Source organism: Moschus berezovskii, chromosome 17, assembly GCF_049115385.1.
Source record: "Moschus berezovskii isolate FMDL1 chromosome 17, NW_MosBer_1.0, whole genome shotgun sequence".
Classification (NCBI taxonomy): Eukaryota; Metazoa; Chordata; class Mammalia; order Artiodactyla; family Moschidae; genus Moschus; species Moschus berezovskii.
In genome coordinates, this window is record NC_142476.1 from 28164120 (window position 1) to 28187721 (window position 23602).

General features: G+C 37.0%; 2 protein-coding genes across 3 annotated transcripts in view; one reads left to right on the forward strand and one right to left on the reverse strand.

Annotated features, from left to right (window-relative positions):
- SHCBP1L (SHC binding and spindle associated 1 like) overlaps nt 1–16696 on the forward strand; it is a 40981-nt gene extending 24285 nt beyond the window's left edge. Inside the window, exons 6-10 of the mRNA XM_055418722.2 lie at nt 4420–4525; nt 12929–13082; nt 14441–14691; nt 15312–15434; nt 16187–16696. Of these exons, the coding sequence (XP_055274697.2) occupies nt 4420–4525; nt 12929–13082; nt 14441–14691; nt 15312–15434; nt 16187–16438 (886 nt within the window). The 3' untranslated portion in view covers nt 16439–16696. The remainder of the gene's footprint in view (nt 1–4419; nt 4526–12928; nt 13083–14440; nt 14692–15311; nt 15435–16186) is intronic.
- A 4095-nt stretch (nt 16697–20791) lies between these two features.
- Nucleotides 20792–23602, reverse strand: part of DHX9 (DExH-box helicase 9) — a 42509-nt gene continuing 39698 nt past the window's right edge. For both annotated transcript variants that reach the window (XM_055419129.2, XM_055419130.2), the window contains 2 exons: nt 23091–23291; nt 20792–21752 (listed from right to left, as the gene is read on the reverse strand). In XM_055419129.2, coding sequence (XP_055275104.1) covers nt 21344–21752; nt 23091–23291 — 610 coding nt within the window. In that variant the 3' untranslated portion in view covers nt 20792–21343. The remainder of the gene's footprint in view (nt 21753–23090; nt 23292–23602) is intronic.

A 23602-nucleotide genomic window follows, 5' to 3' on the forward strand; every position in this document is an offset into this window, starting at 1 on the left:
TTGGAACCATCAGAGAACTGAGATTACAGGACAAACTGCCACCCTGAAATTTGGAGAAAGGTAAATTCAGAGAGTCACAGCTAAGATCTGCTTATCTTGAACAGAACCAGCTAGAGCCATAAATTATAAGAACATTTAAATGCTAATTTTGATAGATTGCTGGATGCTGAATGATAACTAATATGAAAGAAACTCACAGGGAACTGCAGTTATTAGGGAGATCCCATACCTTTGTGGGGTTTTACCTCTAGGAGTCTCACTAGGTTCTCAGTGAAGAGCCAAGAAAGAGTCTATTATGACTCTGGCAGGGTGAAGGGAAAAGTAACCATTATGAAATATACCCAGAGCATTCTGCATAATAAAGTCTTTACCAGAGCTTTTTGCCACCCAGAGGAAAGGCATTTCTCTGACTCTTGTCCCTTCTAGCCTTCCTGTCTGGGGAAAGAGAGGATTAAGAAACACTTGTGAAGGCCACAGTCCAGGGACAGAGACTCAGTAAAAGACTGATAAGTAATCACAAGAGTATAGACACTTCCTCTCTGCTGAATCTTAAAACCATACCAACAAGATTCCAGTATAATAGCTGGATTATAGTTAAAAGAGCTATAAGACACTGACTTTTCTAAAGAGTAGTTTGGGGCTTCTAAAGGAAGCCCAAAGATATATAGAGGAGAACGAAAATTGGAAATCACAGGAATTTGAAGCCTCTGACACCTAAAGCTACAGCAAATAAACACAGGCTACCTCCTGGTCAGATTAATAATTAATCTACCTCACTTCTTGTTAGCCATGCGTGGGTTTCAAGAAAATTATGATATACTAAAAGGCAAGGAAATAAACCAAGTCTGAGAAGGGAAAGCAAGCAGCAATAACAGACTCAAGTATGATTTTGGAATTTACCAGACAGGAAATTTAAAATAGCTATGATTGGGACTTCCCCGGCAGTTCAGTGGTTAAGACTTTGCACTTCCACTGCAGGGGGCACAGGTTCGATCCCTCGTCAGGGAACTAAGATCCTACATGCCATGCAGTGCAACTGAAAAAAAAAAAGTAGCTATGATTAATATGTTAAGGACTTTAATGGGAAAAAGTTTACAACATGCAAGAAAAAATGGATAATGAAAAAAAAAAGAAAAAATGGATAATGTTCAAGTAAAACATGGAAACTGTAAGAATGAATTAAAAGATCATTCTAGAAATCAAAGACACTGTAATTAGAAATGGAGACTACCTTTGAAGGGCTCACAAATAGATGGGACATGACTGAGGAAATAATCAGAACGCTTAAAGATATATCAATCAAATTGTTTCAAACTGAAATGCAAAGAGAAAAGATAATGAAAAAAAAAATCTAAGAATTGTGGAATAGTTTCAAAGAATGTAGCATATGTGCAATTGGAATACCGGAAGAGAAGAAAGCAAATGCAGCTGAAAAAAAAATCAAATTAGTAATCCACTCTCCTGTGTTGGCAAGTGGATTCTTTGCCACTGAGCAACGAGGGAAGCCAACACCTTTTTTTTTTTTTTTTTGCAAAGTCTTCCAAAAAATAAAAAGAGAAGGGACTACTTCCCCAACTCATTCTATGAAGTCATTACCACCTTGATACCAAAACTATAGAAAGATATCACAAGAAAACTATAGAATATATGCTGTGTAAATATAGATGCAGGAACTTCCCTGGTGGTCCAGTGGTTAAGACTCTGAACCTCCAGTGCACAGGGTGTGGGTTCAATCCCTGGTCAGGGAACTAAGGTCCCACATGCTGCAGGACACAGCCAAAAGACTTAAATAAAATATAAATGAATAAACATAGATGCAAAATCTTCAATAATACTTTTAGCAAACTGGGTCTAGCAACATATGAAAAAGACACTATGACAAGTGGAATTTATCCCAGGAATGGTTTAACATATGGAAATAAATAAATATAATACAATAAAGTCACATTATCATCTCAAAAGTTACAGAAAAATCATTTGACAAAATTCCTCTTTTGTGATAAAAAATTTAAAAAAAACTTAGAATAGAATGTTGATCTTCCTCAACCTGTTTAAGGTCATCTGTGAAAATCCTATAACATCATATTTACAAGTGAAAGAATGGATGTTTCCCCACCTAAGATCAGGAACAAGACAATGATGTCCACTCTTGTTTTCAGGTGCTGGAGGTTCTAGCCAGAGCAATAGGAAAGAAAAGGAAATAAATTCATCCAGATCCAAAAAGGGAAATGAAAATTATCTCTACTTGCAGATGACATAATCTTGTATATAGAAAATCCTATAATGAAATATTTTTCTGTGATGTAAAGAAATTGGCTGATACACAAAATAACATGATGGATCTCAAAATAGTCTGACTGAAAAACTCCAGACACAAGAGGGTACATAGCATATTCTACTTTAAAATTCCATTTTAAAATTCCAAAAAAGGTAATGGTACTGATGAACCTATTTGCAGGGCAGGAATAGGGATGCCGACATAGAGAACAGACTTGCCTACACAGCTGGAGAAAGAGGGTGGGACAAATTGAGAGAGTAGCATTTTGAAACATATACATTACCATACATGAAATAGAGAGCTAATGGGAAGTTGCTATATAACACAGGGAGCTCAACCCAGTGCTCTGTGACAGCCTAGAGAGGTGGAATGGGGTGAGGGGTGGGAGGGTTCAATAGGGAGGGGACACATATACATTTATGGCTGATTCACATGGCTATATAGCAGAAACCAACACAACGTTGTAAAGCAATTATCCTGCAATTAAAATTACAAGAAAGGAAAATCTATGACAAAAAGATAAGTGGGTTTCCAAAAGTTGATGTTGAGGAGTGACTGCAAAGATGTATGAAGGAACTTGTATGATGGGAATGTTCTATATCTTGAGTGTTAATGATTGAGTTAAATGGGTGTCTACATTTGTGAAATCTTGTAGAGTGGTTCACTTAAAATGAGTGTTATGTAAATTATACCTTATTAAAATTATAATTTTGAAAATCACTGACATATATATACCTTTAATTTTAAAGCTAGGATTGTATGATAAACTATTTCCTGCATGTAAGATGCTTTACTCTTTGAGCAACTAGTAATTAGATATATGGTGAAAAAATATATGAATAGTTTTCTTTCTCAAATCAAAATTTGCTTAAATAGGTATAAAAATGCTGAATGGGTTTGATGTTGAAATGTTAAATGAAACTTTTCCTTTGGAGGACATTGCTAATATCTTAGAGTTCAAAATTTAATCATTGGAATGATAAATACTTAGGAACAGTTCTCTGAAATTTTAAGCTTCACAAAAATATTGCTAAGTGAGATATTGCTTATATGTGGAACCTAAAAAGAAGGGTGCAAGTGAACTTAGTGACAAAACAGAAGTAGAGTCACAAATGTGAAAACAAACTCATGGTTACCAGGGCATAAGGGGGAGGGGAGAGAAATAAATTGGGATTGACATATACACACTACATAGCATATATAAAATAGATAACTGATAAGGACCTACTGTTATAACACAAGGGACTCTACTGTATACTCTGTAATTACCTACATGGAAAAAGAATCTAAAAAAAGGGTGGATATATGTATATGCATAACTAATTCACTTTGCTGTACACCTGAAACTAACACAACCTTATAAATTAATTATATACAATAAATTGTTTTAAATATTGATAATTGAAACATAAACTGAAAAATATTGGTATTAATGCTGCATCAAGCAATAATCAAAGTGCTGTAGAAAACCCAAAAGATAACACATAAGGTAAATATGACTGACAGTAATGATAAAAGTTATACTCAATTTTTTTTCTTTCTTTTGATAACACTTAAATGATTAATAGGAAACAGGAACTGTAAAGGAAAACAGAAAGAAGACAAAGAATGGAATTATCTAAAAGTGCTGAATAGCAATCAGTTAAAAACAATGAAGAAAGAAGCTAGAATTGTTTGCTGGAGGCCAACAGCCAACTTATCCTGTTTCAAAGGATAAGTTCTCCATAGATACAAAAACAATCTTAATTAAACATACTCACTCAAATTAGGCAGGTCCCCAAATATTCTTATACCTCAGTAGCACAGACATAACCTATCTCTGCTTTGAGTGTCTACAATTCAATTATTATAAAAGTATAATCAGGAAATTTTCTACTGTACTGAAAAATTAAGATGATTGAGGTACTGATTATAGTGGGTTACATGCAGATTTTCATTAAAATGAAAAGATTTCAGAGTTCAATGGTTTAAACACTCAGTTACCTAAAAGATCTCAATTATTCCATCACTCTCAAGTTGCTCATTGCTCTCAAGAAGCTTAAAATGAATGGAACCCATTTCTCAAAGATATTTAATGCCAAGTTTTAAGTAAGTGTACCTTGAGTATTTTTCATATTGATTTAAAATGTTTTCAACTTCAGAGTTCATGGACCTTTCTTTCCAAGAATACTGAGGCGTAGGAAAGGAAAAAGAAACTTTGGAAAGACTATAACACATATCGTAGCAAAAGTGATGACTACTGACATGGTAAGAAATACATTTTATTCTTAATTGTTCATTAAGTTTTAGCTGCATATAATTAGAAAACAAGCTCTTTGAAGGTTGGATTCTTGTCTGACATTAATGTCTTATTTCCTCCATTACACCCAGCTCAGTGATTGACATATAATAGGTACTAAATAAATAAATGTCCACAATTATTTACAGAATACTGATCTTGTTGCCAGATGCTATGCTAGCACCTATGGGAGAGAAATGTGAGAAATACTGCATTTAAGAGAGATACACTTTTGAACCAGACCCACAGTCCTGCTTCTTCCATACATCTGACCAGTTTGAATGATGGTGGAGTTGTTGTTTAGTGGAAGCTGAGTCATGTCCGACTCTTTTTTGTGACTCCGTGGACTGTAGCCTGCCAGGCTCTTCTGTCCATGGGATTTCCCAGCAAGTATACTGGAGTTGGTTGCCATTTCCTTCTTTAGGGGATCTTCCCAACCCAAGGATCAAACTCACATGTCCTGCATTGGCAGGCAGATTCTTTACCACTGAGCCACCTGGGAAGCCCTATGGTGGAGACACGGACAAGTAAATGGGCTATTGCAGTTGCAACACAGAATAATATAATAAATGCTATGATAGAGGAGTATATGCAGGAGGCACACAGGACGGGTACATAGGTAGAGTTAGGAATTCTGGCAACGCTGGCTGAAAGAAATAATGCAAATGAAACCTAAAGGATGAGGGTAAATTTAACTAGCCCAAGCGGGGAGGTGTTTTAAGTCATCTCCCTTGACCTCTCAGTAGTATCTCACAGCTCTCCCCTCGAATAGTTTTTCACTGTCTTCTGTCATCATACTTTGCTGGTTCAGTCTCTCTAGTTGTTGTTACTGTTTTTCTCCATCTGTCCTCTAAATGCTTGGAACTTATCTTTTTTCTGCACTATGATATGCCTAAGTGATTTATGTGATCTTTTCCTGTGACTTCAGTTATATACACTGATAATTTAAAATGTGTATCCAGAGCCCACATTTTTTGTTCTGAGTCCCAAACCTGTATGTCTAGCTACCTATTGCTCATCACCCCTTAATTATCTCCTGAGTACTTCAACTCAGTGTCCACAATTAAATTCATGATCTTATCCAGCAACTAGTTTATATTCTAGAGTTCTCTGTTTCCGTAAACGACACCACCATCTACCCAGTTGTTAATTACAGTCTTCTGAGAGTTTATCATCCCCTCATCACCTTCATATACCCCTTCCTCCCTCACTAAACCAAATCTTGGCATACACCACATTGTTTCAGAGAGCTACCGTATGACCTTTTAGGTTTCAATTTAAATGTCGTTTCCATAGGAAAAAACTTGCTGAACCTTCCAGAATACATAGACTACATACTGTGCACCCTGCATGTTCCCTTACTGTCATTTTTCCTTATCATAACTGTGTTAAATATTTTCTGTGGCTACCTGTTGAATGTCTGTCTCTTTTACTATTAATGTACTAGCTTTTAAGAGCAAGAGGAGTATGTTTACCATTCATCTAGTCACCTAGCATGATTGGCAAAAGGTGGGTGCTGAGCATTTTTCACTGAATAGTGAGTGAGTGCGTGTTTGACAGAGTATGTGGTATATATGAGGAACTAAAAGAAGTCCAGAAAGGATGGTATTTAACACCTGGACAGGACTGAAGTGACGCAGCAGCAGCAGGAGAGTGAATAGAGATAAAGCCTGGCCTATTAGACTGGTCTTATCTTTTATCCTACCAATTTTTACTATTTTAAACAAAATTTAATTTTCCTTTGATTTGCTTACTGTATTAGATTTTCAATAATATTAATTATTCCATCAATTATATTTGTAAACATCTTTTGAAACATCATTGTAAAGTAAGGTATAGATTTTATCTCCAGCTTTTTAAAATATTTTTATTTTTACCTATCTTTTTATTTGTTTTAAAACCTGTTTTTGGATTTATTTTCCTATATAACAGTAAAATGTTTCTGTAATTTTTATTCAGTGCTTTGCAACCCTGTCTGCATTTGTGTAAGTAAATATCCACAAACTTCAGACAAGAGGACAATGAGAGGAAGACTACTCTGAGAAGACTGTATCATCAATTTCCACTTTGCTCAGATCTTTAATTTTAGATTTACCTTTGAGGTGGACAAAATATTTTAATTTGGTGTACCTAGTCACAGCTATGTATATAAGCCTTTAACAGTTTTCTCAACTTTGAAGATTCTTTCATCTTTTTTCTGCTCTATACTCTCTCCTTAAACAGTTTTATCCATGCCCATTATCATTAGGCTGGTGATCTTTACAAGCAGTGTAGTGAAAAGGCAAGGACTTTGTAGTCAGGTAGCCCAGTGTTTAAATAGCCTGTTTTGGGCAAGCTGCCTAACTATGAACCCCAATTTCTTTATTTTCAGAGTGCTTTAAAAAGAGAGAAAAACTGTTCTGATTAAGAGGATGATCTCTGGAGCCAAACTGCCTGAATGCAGAGTCTGACTTTGGCACTTATTAATTATGTGATTTTCAACAAGCTGTTTTCCCATTTGCACTTTAGTTCCTCATCTGTAAAGTAGGGATAATACTGTGTCCTTTATTTATAGGGACTATATGAATTCATATTTGTGATGTGCTTAGAATAATGGCTAGCACATAGTAAGTACTCGATAAATGTTTTCTACTAGTACCAGTCCATTCTAAAGGAGATCAATCCTGGGTGTTCATTGGAAGGACTGATGCTAAAGCTGAAACTCCAATACTTTGGCCACCTCATGCGATGAGTTGACTCACTGAAAAAGAGTCTGATGCTGGGAGGGATTGGGGGCGGGAGGAGAAGAGGACGACAGAGAATGAGATGGATGGATGGCATCACCAACTCGAGGGACATGAGTTTGAGTGAACTCCAGGAGTTGGTGATAGACAGGGAGGCCTGGCGTGCTGTGATTCATGGGGTCGCGGAGAGTCGGACACGACTGAGCGACTGAACTGAACTAGTATGATGGCTACCACCACTACCACCACCATCACATCTGTCACCTCCAATACCACCACTGAACTTTATTTTTTTGTTTTTTTGAGGATGAAATTAAATCCTGTGTATAAAATACCTAGCATTGCCTAGCATGCAGTGGTTTTTCAGTAAATTTATCCCCTCTTGCATTTTTTGCTGATCAACATCACTACAAGTTCTTCTCAGCATCTTTACCTTATGTCTCACTAACAGACAATGACCCTTAATTTGAACTTACTGTTCTTTTGTACAGAGCCTGTCCTTAGTCCTCCTGTATTCACTATTAATGTCCTAAATATCCTTCAAGGCAATTGAACTAAATACGTCTTTACTTCCCTAGTCTCTCAAATTGTGATGACTGTCTTTAGGTTTGGACTCAGTCTGACTTCTGAATCATTCCTGACAGAGATAAGCAGTATTTGTTTCAGTGCTTAAACTGAAGTTCAACATTAGTTCTTATCAATGTCCCCATGTTCATCATAGGACTCTATCCTGTTCCTTCTTTGTCTAGAAGGCAGGATAGTGTGGTGGTGAAGAATATAAGCTTTAATAGAAATTTAGGTTTGATTTGTAGTTTTTCTTCATAATAATTGGTTTGGATTTAAGAAATTACAGTTTCTTTTATTTCCTTACCTATAAAAAGGTGTAATGAAGTCTATCCTATAGAGTCATTAGGGTTAAATAAAATAATTTTTGTAAATCTTTTAGCAAAGTACCTACCACAGAAATGTGAACTACTAATATTATTACTATTTTGCCATTCAGATCTCAGTCATGTATCTATTATTGCTAGAATTACAGTTTCCCTGTAATGCTTCAGAATGTGTGGTAACGTGTGTGGTGAAGTGTGGTAAAGTGTGTCTGAAAATATACCAGGTGCAAAGAAGAATAATCAGTCCCCTTCCATCTGCACTTCTGAATCTGTTGCTACCTGACTCCTCAGAGAGACTGTGCTTTTGGTTATTCTTTCTCTTTCTTGTATATTTTTTCCCTTTTTTTTTTGAAATTAAGGTGAAGTTCACATTAAAAAATGAGCTATTTTAAAGTGAACAGTTCACTGACATTTAGTAATATTTCACTATATTATGCAACTGTCATCTCTATCTAGTCCTAAAACATTTTCATCACCCCCAAATATAACCCTGTATCCATTCAACTGTTAATCTCATTCTTCCCAGGCCCTGACAACTACCAATGTCTTATCTCTGTAGATTCACCTATTCTGCATATTTCATATAGATAGAATCATACTATATATGACCTTTTGTGTCTGACTTCTTTCACTTAGCATAATGTCTTTGAGGTTCATCCACTTTGGAGCATGTATCAGTACATCATTTCTTTTTCATGGCCGAATAATATTCCATTGCATGTATATACCACAATTTGCTTGTCCATTCATCAGCTGATAGACATTTGAGTTGTTTGCACCTATTGTGAATGGAAACATACACAAATGTTAGTCTGACTACCTGTTTTCAATTCTTTTGAGTATGGTAATTCTATGTTTAACATTTTAAAGAGCCACTAAAATGTTTTCCACAGCGGCTGAGCTATTTCATATTCCCACCAGCAATGTATGAGTGTTCTGATTTCTCCACATCCTTATCAGCACTTATCTGTCTCTTTCATTACAGTCATCCTAACGGATATGAAGTGGTATCTCATTGTGGATTTGATTTTCATTTCATCTTTTCAATGTGCTTGTTGGCCATTTGTATGTCTTATTTGGAGAGAGATATACTCAAGTCCTATGCCTATTTTTAGTTGGGTTGTCTTTTTGTTATTGATTATGAATTCTTTATATAGATACTATATTCATTTTAAATATATGTTTGCATATATTTTCTCTCATTCTGTAGTTGTCCTTTGACTTTCTTAATAATGTTCAATGATGCACAGAAGTTTTAAAGTTTGTTCAAGGTTTCAACTGCTATTTTGTCAAATATTCTTTCCAAAGAGAAGGTCCAAATACTTTTCTGGGTTTCCTCAGGTGGTTTCTGTCAATTTCTTTTTTCTTTTTAATTTTCCCTGTGAATGGACCATAGTTTCCTGTTTCTTTATATGTCTTATAATTTTTGTTGAAAATTGGGTATTTTTAATATTATATAATATGGTAACTCTGGGACTTGGATTCTATCCCATCCCCAGAGTTTGCTGTATTGATTGTTGAGGACTGCAGTTGTTGATATGTTTAGTGAATTTTTCAAGCTATTTTTGCAAAGGCTCTATTTTGTGTATGGCTGCTAAAATCTCTATTATGTCACTAACTGACATACAGTTAGTGACCTGACAGAAATTTCCCTAAAAACCTGCAGTTAAAAAAAAAAAATCTTGTTTTTTCAGAATAGGCACTCTTCAAAGCTATGTCAGGCTGCCTACAACTCTGCCAATTGCTTTCACGTTCTGCTTGCACAGGGCCGTGATCAGCCAGAAGCACAAGCTTAAGGTCTTTACAGATCTTTTCTGAGTATGCATCCATTCCTGAGATTGTGCATTTCATTGTAGGTTCCCAAATATGAGGTAGCTCTTATTATCCCAAGAATCTTCCTCTGCAGCTTCCTCATTTGTAGGCTTTTTCTTGTCCCTTCCTTCATCCTTTGTCTCAGGTAGCTTTGGGTATAGTATGTCTTTAAATGCTTTTATCAGGGGCTACTTGCAAAGCTCCTCCATCATCAGTTCAGTTCAGTCGCTTAGCCGTGTCCAACTCTTTGTGACCCCATGAACCGCAGCACACCAGGCCTCCCTGTCCATCACCAACTCCCAGAGTCTACCCAAACCCATGTCCATTGAGTCGGTGATGCCATCCAACCATCTCATCCTCTGTCGTCCCCTTCTCTTCCTGCCCTCAATCTTTCCCAGCATCAGGGTCTCTTCAAATGAGCCAGCTCTTCGCATCAGGTGACCAAAGTATTGGAGTTTCAGCTTCAACATCAGTCCTTCCAGTGAACATGCAGGACTGATCTCCTTTAGGATAGACTGGTTGGATCTCCTTGCAGTCCAAGGGATTCTCAAGAGTCTTCTCCAACACCACAGTTCAAAAGCATCAATTCTTCGGTGCTCAGCTTTCTTTATGGTCCAACACTCACATCCATATATGACCATTCGAAAAACCATAGCCTTGACTAGACAGACCTTTGTTGGCAAAGTAATGTCTCTGCTTTTTAGTATGCTGTCTAGGTTGGTCATAACTTTCCTTCCAAGGAGCAAGCGTCTTTTAATTTCATGGCTGCAATCACCATCTGCAGTGATTTTGGAACCCCCAAAAATAGTCACTGTTTCCCCATCTATTTGCCAGGAAGTAAGGGGGGGTAAAACAATGGTCAGTTTCCTTACCAGTCCCTCTTCTGAGATAAGGGGGAATAAGAAAAATATAAATGATGGGAATTCCCTGGTGGTCCAGTGGTTAGGACTCCAAGCTTCCCAGTGCGGAGGACATGGGTTCAATCCCTCATCAGGGAACAAAGATCTTGCAAGCCGCAATCAGGGCGCAGCAAAAGAAAACAAAACACAAAACCCAAACAAACAAAAAACTTAGGGGAAAAAAAGTGAGATGGATTCTAGAGTTTTTCCGAAGCATGTATTTACAGAGATAATTCTTGTACTGTTTGCCACAGATGTATAAGAGTACATAAGGTGTAATATAAACACAAATGACTATCTTGGTTGCTGACTTAGTGAGGATTATTATAACAGTTTCATATATACATTTCTAGAAAAATGTTCACTCCTGCTTATCAAGGAAAATTAAAATTAGGCAGCAAAAATTGTTAAAATGGCAAATATTTTTATACGTTTAAAAGATACCCCGTTCTGATGAACTTGCAGAAAAGTGAGTTCTCAGATCAAGTTTCAATTGGTTAAACTTTTCTGGAGGGCAGTTTAGCAATATGTATACAAGAGGCTTAAAATGTTTTATATCTTTTGACAGTAATTCTCAATCTAGCAATTTACCCTGAAAAAAACCCAGAGATGTGCATAATTTATTTGTGGTAGTATTTTCATGATATTGAAAAATTATAAGCCATCTAAATAAGGATAGAAAATCATTACATAAATTATGACACATTGGGACTTCCCTGATGGCCCAGTGGCTAAGAGTATGCACTTCCAATGCAGGGGGCCGAGGTTCTACCCCTAATCAGGGAACTAGATCCCACATGCAGTATCTAAGACTCAGGGAGTCAAATAAATAAATAATGACACATCTATATGATGTATTATTACATAACTTAAAAAAATTAGGTTTTGAAAAAATATTTAAAGACATGGGGAAATGTGATATAATGTAATGAGAAAATGAGGATTCAAAATCATATGCATCCATCTTATGATACATCAGTATTATGCATGTGAGTATATGCAAAGGAAAAAGACAAGAAGGAAAATAGCTTCATAATATATTCTATTTAGGTAAAAATTTGTTAAAATTTCCATTTTTGTTATGCTTTGTTTCAATTTTCTATTTTTTACAATAAGAAAAAAGATACATGAATGATAATGCCATTTCTATTGGGATAAAAGAATAGACACTTTTTCATGGTATATATTTAGTTTTCAAATTTTATTTTTAAAGTTTCTCATTCTTACTGGTTCTAATAATGAAGTTCTTTCACCTTTTCTACTCCCAGTGCAAATTCCTGGTACTTTTTCATTTTAGTTTTAGAATCTATAATAAATTTTTGATGGTTTACCAAAATTTTAGGGTCAGTTTGAGTTCAAGAAAATAAAGTAGGAGTTTCCAATAGGAAAGAAATCTGGGTCATCAAAACCTAAAGTTTCGCTTCACCACTCACTCACTCTGTCCATCAGATCAGATCAGTTCAGTTCAGTCGCTCAGTCGTGTCCGACTCTCCGCGACCCCATGAATCACAGCACGCCAGGCCTCCCTGTCCATCACCAATTCCCGGAGTACACTCAAACTCATGTCCACAGAGTCGGTGATGCCATCCAGCCATCTCATTCTCCGTCGTCCCCTTCTCCTCCCGCCCCCAACCTTTCCCAGCATCAGAGTCTTTTCCAGTGAGTCAACTCGTCGCATGAGGTGGCCAAAGTATTGCAGTTTCAGCTTTAGCATCAGTCCCTCCAATGAACATAGGCAAATCATTTACTCTCACTGAGTTTCAATTAACATTACAAGGGTATAATACTTTACCTCAAAGAACTGTTGGGAGGCTTAGGAGGTAAAGGTCACAATAACTTCTGGCTGTATTAAGTAGCTGTAAAAATTATTAGGGATTGTAAGGAAAATCTCCTTTCATTGTTCTTTGAGCATTTAATGAACATAAATATACACAGTCTTTAAACAGTGCATTACCTATAAGATAATGTGAAAAAGCACATTACCAAGGAGTTAACTGATTTAAATGACCTATGTCAGTTGGACCTACTGTTCTATTTCTTCTTTTCAGGTAAAGGACTTATCTCCAGACACACTTCTCCAACAGCATGATGATTTGGATTTGGCTTTGGATAGCTGTTACAGTGGAGATACAGTCGTTATTTTTCCAGGAGAATATCAAGCTGTAAATCTTGCTTTATTGACTGATGACATTGTTATAAAGGGTTAGCACGGCATCCTTTTTAATCTTTTAATAGCAATGTATTCTGGACAAACTATATTATAAACATGGTTAATCAGATTACTAGAAATTAGAACAGAGTTTTGTGTTTCATGAAAATCCCTTCTGTGCCTTTTCCAATTAATATTTTCTCATCTGTCCAGTGTGCGCTTCTAGGTGGCTCAGTGGTAAAAAGTTCAGCTGCCAATGCAGAAGATGCAGGAGATGAGGGCTGAGTCCCTGGGTTGGGGAGATCCCCTGGAGAAGGAAAGAATACTGCCTACTCCAGTATTCTTGCCTGGATAACCCCATGGACAGAGGACCCTGGTGGGCTACAGTCCACGGGGTTACAGAGTCAGACACGATGAGCAGCTGAGCACGCATGCGCATGTCACCTGTCCAGTAGTATATTATCTGTACAGATTACCTCATTTGGACACACTGTACCAGAGCAGATCGATGAGACGGCTTCCCCGTGATAGTCAATCAAAGTCAGAATAAAACGAACAAAAAACCCTGCTCACAATATCCTCTATCAGCTTTATTTTTACCTAAACTACTTTTTTCTCTTCTGTCTCCACAGCATTTCATATTACTTTAGTAGAAAACCCAAATGTAAGGTTATATTAAAATATACTCAGTATTTTCTCTAAAAGCTTAATTCTATGGAACCTTACTAAACTAGAAGTAAAAAAGCAGAGTTTACTAAATTTCCTTGATTCTGAACATATTTAGTGACTTTAATTCTGCCTTTTTACATTAAGGTTATTCCCATTGTCTGACCAAAAGACAAGACAGATGACTTAAACTTTGCTATCATTTCAAAAATTGAGCATAATTTCGACTAGATTTTGATGACTGCAATGTTCACTTTGCTGAACTATATGGTTAAATAAGGATATTTGTTAATTTTAAAAATTTGTTGTCTTCAATATGCACCCCCTCATTTTTGGATAGATGTTAAATGATTGCGACGACTACTAGAGCAAAATTATAGATACGATTACAATAATCTTATAACCTATTTCAAGAGTCTCTGCCAGTCTTTTTTATTATGGTTTTGAAACCAGGTTATGGTAAGATGCTTTTTGTATCTTACACATTTTGTAGATTACTGCTCACTATGTAATATAGGGAAATATGTAGTGGAATGAGTATGTTGAGCACCATAGGTACATTTAGGTTGATTATAAACCCAGATTCTTCCATCATGGCAGCAAAACAAGACATTACAGTTCTGTCTAAATAGTTGACTGAATAATTACAAATGTTACTTGTAATAGCAAGTGTTACTGAATGACTAACAGGCTTTAAGCTTTGGAAGTACTCATTTAATTATGTATTTTTGTCCCTATAAATCAGGAATTGGAAAGAGAGAGGAAATTATGATTACTTCTGAACCTTCTCATGACAGTTTTGTGGTGTCCAAAGCTGATAAAGTGAAACTAATGCATCTATCTTTGATACAACAAGGGACAGTTGATGGTATTGTAGTGGTAGAGTCTGGTCACATGACTCTAGAAAACTGTGTATTAAAATGTGAAGGAACAGGAGTATGTGTTCTTACAGGGGCTGCTTTGACTATTACAGACAGTGAAATAACTGGTGCCCAGGTATTTTATTTTATAAAATTTATGGCTTTATTTGGCTGTATATAACTTTGAGTGATCTTAATATGTAAACAGAAGGTTTATCTTTGAATGGAATTATAATTAAGCTTGGAAACTGATAAAAGGAAATTAAACGAGAACAAGTACAAGCACATCATTTTATACACTTAGTATACTTAAGAAAGTGAACTGCCAAAGTAAGAAATTAGTTTTGTTGATGTGTGCTTTTTAAAAAAATCTAGGAATCAGTGGTTCTAAACAGATTATAAGTCAGGTTAACAGATTTTAGCAGCTTTATGAAGGATTTTAAGTACATATACATTAATTTTTATAACTACTGAGAATAATTGCTGTAAGAGATCTTCCCTTCTAAGACATAATTCGGGTGGGTGGAGAGCAATGTAATGGTCTATACAACTTCGGCCTTCCTATAGGTCTAATGATTCTTTGACACAGTTTGTTTTCAATGTTTTAAACATTATTTCCACAATAAATTGTACTATTGTATTTTCATGTAACTTAATATGTTTAGACTAACATAGAACTATACTTTTCAAATCTAAAGAAAATTTTAGAGGTGTACATGTATTTTGTAGATTGTTTTATTTGCTTTTAATTTACAGGGTGCTGGTGTTGAACTGTATCCTGGGAGTGTAGCCATTCTGGAAAGAAATGAAATTCATCACTGTAATAACCTCAGAACCTGTGACAGTTCAAAAAGCACCTTAGGTGGAGTTAATATGAAGGTATTCTTATATTTTTTAACCTAAGAATTATAAATATTAGAAAGATACCAAAATATTAGCTTCAGCCTTAAATTTTAGTCTGTTTAGTATAAGCAATTAAAATACTGTTTAGGTAATAGTTGACAGGAAAACAAATTTAGTCTTATAATAGTTTCAACTTAAATTCTTAGTAAATAACTTTGAATATGAGAAAGGGGTGAGTTCTTTTTAGATTTTTTTTTCATTGAGCCAGACTTGTAGTATTAATACATTTGGTTAAGTAAAGCAAATAAAGAGGATAAATATATTAAGAAATATTTAAGTAGTAAAATAATTTAAGCTAACCAATTAAAACAAAATTAGCAATAATTTGTAAGTAAAATGCTTTCCCATTCTTCTCTACTTACGTAAATTCTACCTTTCTAGGTCCCTCTCACAACTTATAGTTAACGATAAACTTGAAAACTTCATATACTATTTCCTCAAACATTTTTGTAGTTAATATTACATTAATCCAGTGTGAGGAAAATAAAACTTGTTTTTTTTTTTAGAATTTATTTATTTAAAAACTAAGATTTTTTTTTTTTTACAATATTATATTGGTTGGTTTTGCCATACATTGACAGAAAATAACACTTGTACAAAACTGAGATTCAGTTGTTTTAAGGAAATGTGTGAGCTCAAGAATTAAGTTCTAGAGTTTATGAAATGTTCATTAGTTCATATTTTTATAGAAATTACTAAAAACCTAATTTCCTTGAATAATTTAACAGGTTCTTCCAGCACCCAAATTGAAGATGACTAATAATCATATTTACAACAACAATGGTTATGGAGTAAGCATTCTTCAACCAACTGAACAGTTTTTTATTGTAGCAGAAGAAGCCCTCAACAAAGGGGCTGCTTCAGGAGATAAAAGAGATGATAATATGCTCTCCAAAGTAATGCAAAATCTGAATTTGGAAATGAATAATAATAAAATAGAAGCAAACTTAAAGGGGGATATCAGAATAGTAACAAGTTGAAGCATCTGGATTTAAAGTTTTATATTTCAGATATTTAATAAATCTCATACCCCACAGAAATGGTAGTTTTAAGGTTTTTTACATAGTTTATGGCCAATTTATGGTCAATTCCTGATTCGTTTCTACATATCTGTGCAGGTAACTGGAACAAGGTAAGATAACAGTTATATGGGATTAACTATAGGAAACAGTACTCTTACCTGGAAAATCCCATGGACGGAGGAGCCTGGTAGGCTGCAGTCCATGGGATTGCTCGGACACGACTGATCGACTTCACTTTCACTTTCATGCATTGGAGAAGGAAATGGCAACCCACTCCAGTGTTCTTGCATAGAGAATTCCCAGGGACGGGGAGCCTGGTGGGCTGCCATCTATGGGGTCACACAGAGTTGGACACGACTGAAGTGACTTAGCAGTAGCAGCATAGGAAACACAAAAAGCCAAAATAAGACAAAAAACAAAATGTATTTCTCCCTTTTATTCAAGAAATCCAGAGGTCAGTTCAGTTCAGTCGCTCAGTCGTGTCCGACTCTCCGCGACCCCATGAATCACAGCACGCCAGGCCTCCCTGTCCATCACCAACTCCTGGAGTTCACTCAAACTCATGTCCACAGAGTCGGTGATGCCATCCAGCCATCTCATTCTCCGTCGTCCCCTTCTCCTCCCGCCCCCAACCTTTCCCAGCATCAGAGTCTTTTCCAGTGAGTCAACTCGTCGCATGAGGTGGCCAAAGTACTGCACTTTCAGCTTTAGCATCAGTCCTTCCAGTGAACACCCAGGATCGAGCTTCCTTAGAATGGACTGGTTGGATCTCCTGGCAGTACAAAGAACTCTCAAGAGTCTTCTCCAGCACCACAGTTCAAAAGCATCAATTCTTCGGCGATCAGCTTTCTTCACAGTCCAACTCTCACATCCATACATGACCACGGGAAAAACCATAGCCTTGACTAGACGGACCTTTGTTGGCAAAGTAAGGTCTCTGCTTTTCAATATGCTATCTAGGCTGGTCATAACTTTCCTTCCAAGGAGTAAGCGTCTTTTAATTTCCTGGCTACAATCAGCATCTGCAGTGATTTTGGAGCCCCAAAAAATAAAGTCTGACACTGTTTCCATTGTTTTTCCATCTATTTCCCATGAAGTGATGGGACCAGATGCCATGATCTTTGTTTTCTGAATGTTGAGCTTCAAGCCAACCTTTTCACTCTCCTCTTTCACTTTCATCAAGAGGCTTTTGAGTTCCTCTTCACTTTCTGCCATAAGGGTAGTATCATCAGCATATCTGAGATTATTGATATTTCTCCTGGCAATCTTGATTCCAGCTTGTGCTTCTTCCAGCCCAGCATTCCTCATGATGTACTCTGCATATAGGTTAAATAAGCAAGGTGACAATATACAGCCTTGACGTACTCCTTTTCCTATTTGGAACCAGTCTGTTGTTCCATGTACAGTTCTGTTGCTTCCTGACCTGCAGACAGGTTTCTCAAGAGGCAGGTCAGGTGGTCTGATATTTCCATCTCTTTCAGAATGTTCCACAGTTTGTGATCCACACAGTCAAAGGCTTTGGCATAGTCAATGAAGCAGAAATCCAAAGGTAGTGTTACTTAATATTCAAGAAATCCAGAGGTATTCGGTTACAGAACTAGCAGATGTTCCACATGGGTACTCAGTATTAGGTGTAGAGTAATAGAAATTCAAAGTGCTTCAAATTTCTTCTGTCTTCCGTTTGTATGGTTTTCATCCAAAATCACCACAACTGTTGCTCAAGCCAAGCAGAAGGGATAAGACCTCTCTTAAGTCATACACATTATTTCAACTTTTATGCCCCCTCCAGTCAGAATCTAATCACATGGCTATATCTAAGTGCAAATTAAGCTAGAAAATATAACCTTTAAATTGGATTGCGACGCGTGCTCTACAAGAAACTGGTCTTTTTCACAAAGCACAATTTATATTGAGTTCAGGTTATAAAAGGAAATAAGCACAGGCTTCAGCCCTTCATCTTTCCTTCTGCAAATTGACTTTATCTGGAATTTAGTAAAAGTGATCCTGGGTTGCTATAATCTGTTAAGGCTGAGAGAATTTAATAAACATTGCTCCTCGGTATTTCACTGAATAGCTTTTTTTAAAACACGTTTGTCTTTGCCAAATGACATAATTTAGGGAGGAGGCCTTAAGAAAAAGCCTCTTTATAATGAATTTAATAAGCTGTCAAAGTGGGGATTTTCCTTTCCAATTCTATCTCCTTGCTTCTTGCAAAGAGTTAAGTGATGGACAGATAGACCCTTTTGAGTGAACAGAAAGCAACAGCCTTGCATGAACAAACTTCTCTATCATTGGTCACCTGCCTCCTTTTGGTTGCTTCCATTCGTTTCCAACCAATTACTTCTCAGGCCTTCTTCAGAATACAGTTCCTCCTACCCCCCCTTCTTAGTTCACTGAAGCATACACAAGGCGTTAAGATTTTCTAAGAACTTTGAGTTATTTTTCTCCCTCCTTTGCCTTCCCATGCTTCCATTTTTCTCTCCATCATAACATTCAGTTCAGTTCAGTTGCTCAGCCATATCCGACTCTTTGCGACCCCAAGAATCACAGCCCACCAGACCTCCCTGTCCATCACCAACTCCCGGAGTTCACTCAGACTCATGTCCATCCAGTCGGTGATGCCATCCAGCCACCTCATTCTCCGTTGTCCCCTTCTCCTCCTGCCCACTTAGAGCACCACTGATTTATTATCAAACAGTTCTGTATGTTGCAGTCTGGCATGGGTCCCACTGGGCTTAAAATCAGTGTTTCTGGATACTCTCAGGGAGGATTTGTTTCCTTGTTCACTTGAGTTGCTGGCAGAATTCTGTTGTGGTTGTAGGACTGAGAACTGTAGTCACCTTGGGGCTACTCCCAGCTTCTAGTTACCAACTGCATTGGGTTATGTCTTCCTCCAAAATGCCAGCAACAGACTAAGTCCCTTTCCTGCTTTGAATTTCTACCTCCCTGACCCAACTCTTCTGCCCACTCCCTTTCACATTCAAGAACTCGTGGTTAGATCGAGCCAACCTGGATAACCCAGGGTAATATCCCCATATCCAGGTCTTTAAGTTCAGTTACATCTGTAAAGCCTATTTTGCCATGCAAGATACATATTCACAGGCTCTGGGAATTAGGATGTGGACACCTTTGAGGAGCCATTCTGCTTACCACCCATCTTGTCAAGGGATGACAAATCCTATTCCTCAAATGGGATTTAAGAAGCTTTCTCCTCCAGGACCAATCAACACATAGCTTGTATACATTTAGAAGTGATTCTAATTCAGAACCTAAAGTGCTTCCATTTTTTTTGCTGTCTTTCCCTTTCGTGCACATACCGGGTTGGCCTACTAATTTTGGAGTACAGGCATTGGGTCCTAGTAACCACTGTATCCCACACTGTACTGTGTGTTGCAAGTAATAATGTTAACTGTTTTAAAGGAATGCTACCAATGGGTCTCTGCTTATGCAAAGAAATGAGGTTTAAAATCCAGGATTGTTAAGGGTATTTCAACATAGTTGCTGGGGATGGAAATGTTAGGATTTTGGAGGTGATGACTACACAAATCAAGATGGAAAAAGTGGTGCTGGTGTGCAAGGAAAAGGGGTGAATTAAGAACCCCTTTTTTGTAAGGAGTAGAGGTTGTCTTTGCTCTACTGCAATGCCAAAGGACAGAAGGACTCCTCAGCAGCACAAGGTATAAGGAGTTGTTAATTCATTCTTTGAGAGACACACAAGATGCAGTGAATTAGGGGGTTTTCTTCAGTTTGGAAAGTTTTGTTTCTGGACAGCAATCTATTGGTCAGTAAGCGGTTTTTTACAAAAGCCTGATGCACAGAAAATCTCAGCTGGGGATACAGATTTGAGTCTATATATAAATTGGACTAATCAGCAGTTAACTGTTGAAGGTAGTAATCCATGAGAAAAGGATTTTGAAAATGCCACTAAGACAAAATATAAGTTGTTCAAGATCATTCACGTTAGCAGCATTAAGATATGAACTCGTTCTAATCGAAAAACTTTGTAATCTCTACTATACTATACTGTGCTACTGAAATGAGAAATGTGAAAATTCACTGGAAACAAAGTATAAATGTCTTCACTAAAATAACGTAGTTTAACAAATATCCTTTGAAATACATGTTAATGTAGTTATTTGTCAAACACCTAAACATTATGCACTGGTGAAGCTTCACTTACCTTAGTTTTTTGGATTAATTTTTAAATTTTAATTAAAATTAATGCTGAAAACTAACCAGGAAAAAAGAGAATGCTGACCTTGGTCTTGGATTTTTCAAAGACAAAGCTTGGGAAAAAGTAAAAATACTCAGTCCTAGGTCAAAAGTTTTATTCAGGTACAGAGATCCATATCAATTGGGTACTGGCCAGTATTTAATGCAAGAATAACAACAGCATTCCAAGGCTATTTATTCTAACTACTGTAGGTAATGACATCAATTGGTATAGTTATGAAATGAAGTAGTTTTTCCCTCTGACATTTAAAACTAATGAATGTGATTAACTGGCATTGTAAAATTATTCTAATGTGTAAGATCAACAATTAACTATACATAGCCAGTATTCAATGTAATACTTTATTTTCTATTGTATTAAACTAAAGTCAAGAAAATATCAAGTTAATTTTAAAGACAATTCTCAACTCCGGAAAGAAAAAAAATACAAACTGTGGTACTTTTATTATAGATATTTTACATAATATAAACAAAATCACTAATATAACTAAACGTCTAGTAGTTTAAGCTACAATGAACTACAGAACAGGTGGGAAATGGGTTTACTTACTGGCAGCAAATAACTTGAGAAAATGGGTAGCATGCTTTTTTTTTAAACTGTCTATGCATAGACACTGACATAACTAAACTTTAATAGCCTCCACCTCCTCTTCCTTGTCCAAAGTAACCACCCCCATAGCCCCCTCTGCCCCCTCCTCGCTGGAATCCTCCAGATCCCCGGTATCCTCCTCCACTCTCCCCTCTGAAGTCTCCTCCTGACATACCTCTGAAGCCACCTCGGGAAAGCCCTCTAAAACCACCACCACTGCCGCCACCACCACCACCTCCAATATAGCTTCCCCGAAAGGAGTTGGAGCCACCCCCATAGCCACCGCCACTGTAGCCTCCTCTCCCACCATAGCCTCCACCACCTCCGTAGCCTCCAGTGCCATAGCCTCCAAGGCCATAGCCTCCACCGCTGTAACTAGAACCTCCCCTTCTATATCCACTTCCATTGTCATAACGAGCCATCTTGGGAGGACGGGGACCATCTCCATACCTAGGAAAAGCACAAAACCACCACTTTAGCACACTAGCGAAGCATCCTGAGTACTTCTCAACTAGTCACAAGATATTTAGTCACTGGCCTTTTGTCCTTCACTGAGCAGCTTATATGTGAAGCCTTCCTGATCACCACCCTTTCCTGACAAAAGTTGTGTCTCCTAAACATCTATGAGTACTGCATTTATACCATGCCTGGGACACCTATTTTCCATCTTTCTTTCTGAAGATTCTTTCTCAATTATTCTGTACGACTGACCTTGTGGGCAGACAACAGTTATGAGAGCACCGTTTCAGGAGCCATCCTGTCTGCCTGAGAATCCAGCTCTACCATTCACAAACTGGATGATCTTGGGTTTTAACTTCACTGCACTTAGTTTATTCATTATATTAAAAGGGACAATGATCCACCTACATCACAGGTAGATTAAGTATTAAAACAAGTTAATATCAGAAAAGCACTTGGCACAGTGTGCCATACCCTAAGTACTATGTTTGATTGATTAATTCAAAGGAAAAGTTAACTCAGTTATAACCAAAATGGAATGCCAGAATTCATAAAGCAGACACCATTTCTGTATAGTAAGTTAACACTTTAAAACCAAATGCAGTTAAGTGATTTTTGATGGGGACACTGAAAATTATTTTTGAATGACAAATTTTAATGACTGTATATTAGATACTGTTATTTTAACACATTTTTGGGGTGTGACTTGTAGCTATGTTCTTAAAAGATAAATGAAGCATACTGATATGTCTGAATCACCTGCAACTGAATCACAAATGATTCAGCAAAAGTATGTGTATAATATATATACCAAGGCAAGTATCACCAAATGCTGACAATCATTGAAACCTAAGTTAACAGAGTTCACTGTACTACTGTTCTGCCTTTTCTACAGTTATCAAAAATTTTGAGAGTCAAAAGCAGTGGGCAAAGAAAACTTTTAAAGGTGAAAAAAACTGAAGAAAATAAACATTTTGAAGATTAAACTGATTCTTTTCATTTGAAGCAGCAGCAATTTAACCCCTCATCATTTTTCCTATAGAGATGGCAAAGCAGTTCTGTGGGAAGAGGACTGTCTGGGTCTGTCACTTTTTTTCCCGTCATGGGACCTATCCTGGACTCTTTATGTACTTCCAAGGTCTCTATCTCTAGCATGCACTGGTGTAACATGTCATTAACACTTTTTTCTCTGAATGTGTTAACCAGAACTAAACTTCACTTAGAATGTGTATAGAATTTTACCTTAAATAACAAGGCCTCCATAAACTAAACGTAGAGTAAGATTACTGTCTCTTCTGCTTAGTTCAAAGAAGTTACTGTGGTACCCACCGTGTAGTGCCAATCATAAGGTTGATACCAGCAGCTGAGGGCCGAGAGATCTGGCGGATTGTGTTCAGCATACGTTCGTTAACGGGATCCAACTGGCTGATGATACCAGGCTGTTTGGTTACTTCAACTACCAGAGCCTCCATGGCTGCTCGAAGAGCAGTGATACAGGCAGCAGCTTCATGAGATATTTGCAGTCTGATCCTAAATTAGGGGAAATGATTAAAAATGAGAGGCGGTACACACAGAAAAGGACTATTATCTCCCAGTTTCACCGATGGCAAGTGAAGGGATAAATTTAACTTCTTTTCCAAGTAAAAACACTTTCAACAAATGTAATAGCCCTAGATTTAGCAAACACAGGTATGAAGAGTAACAATAAGCTAAACCAACTTAAATTTCACTGCAAGCTACTGGCAGGAGTTGTGAACCACGAACTCTACCAAGTGAAGTACTCTTAGCAATACAGATCACTTCAGCCTCCAATAAACAATGAAATAAGAGACTCAGAGTTC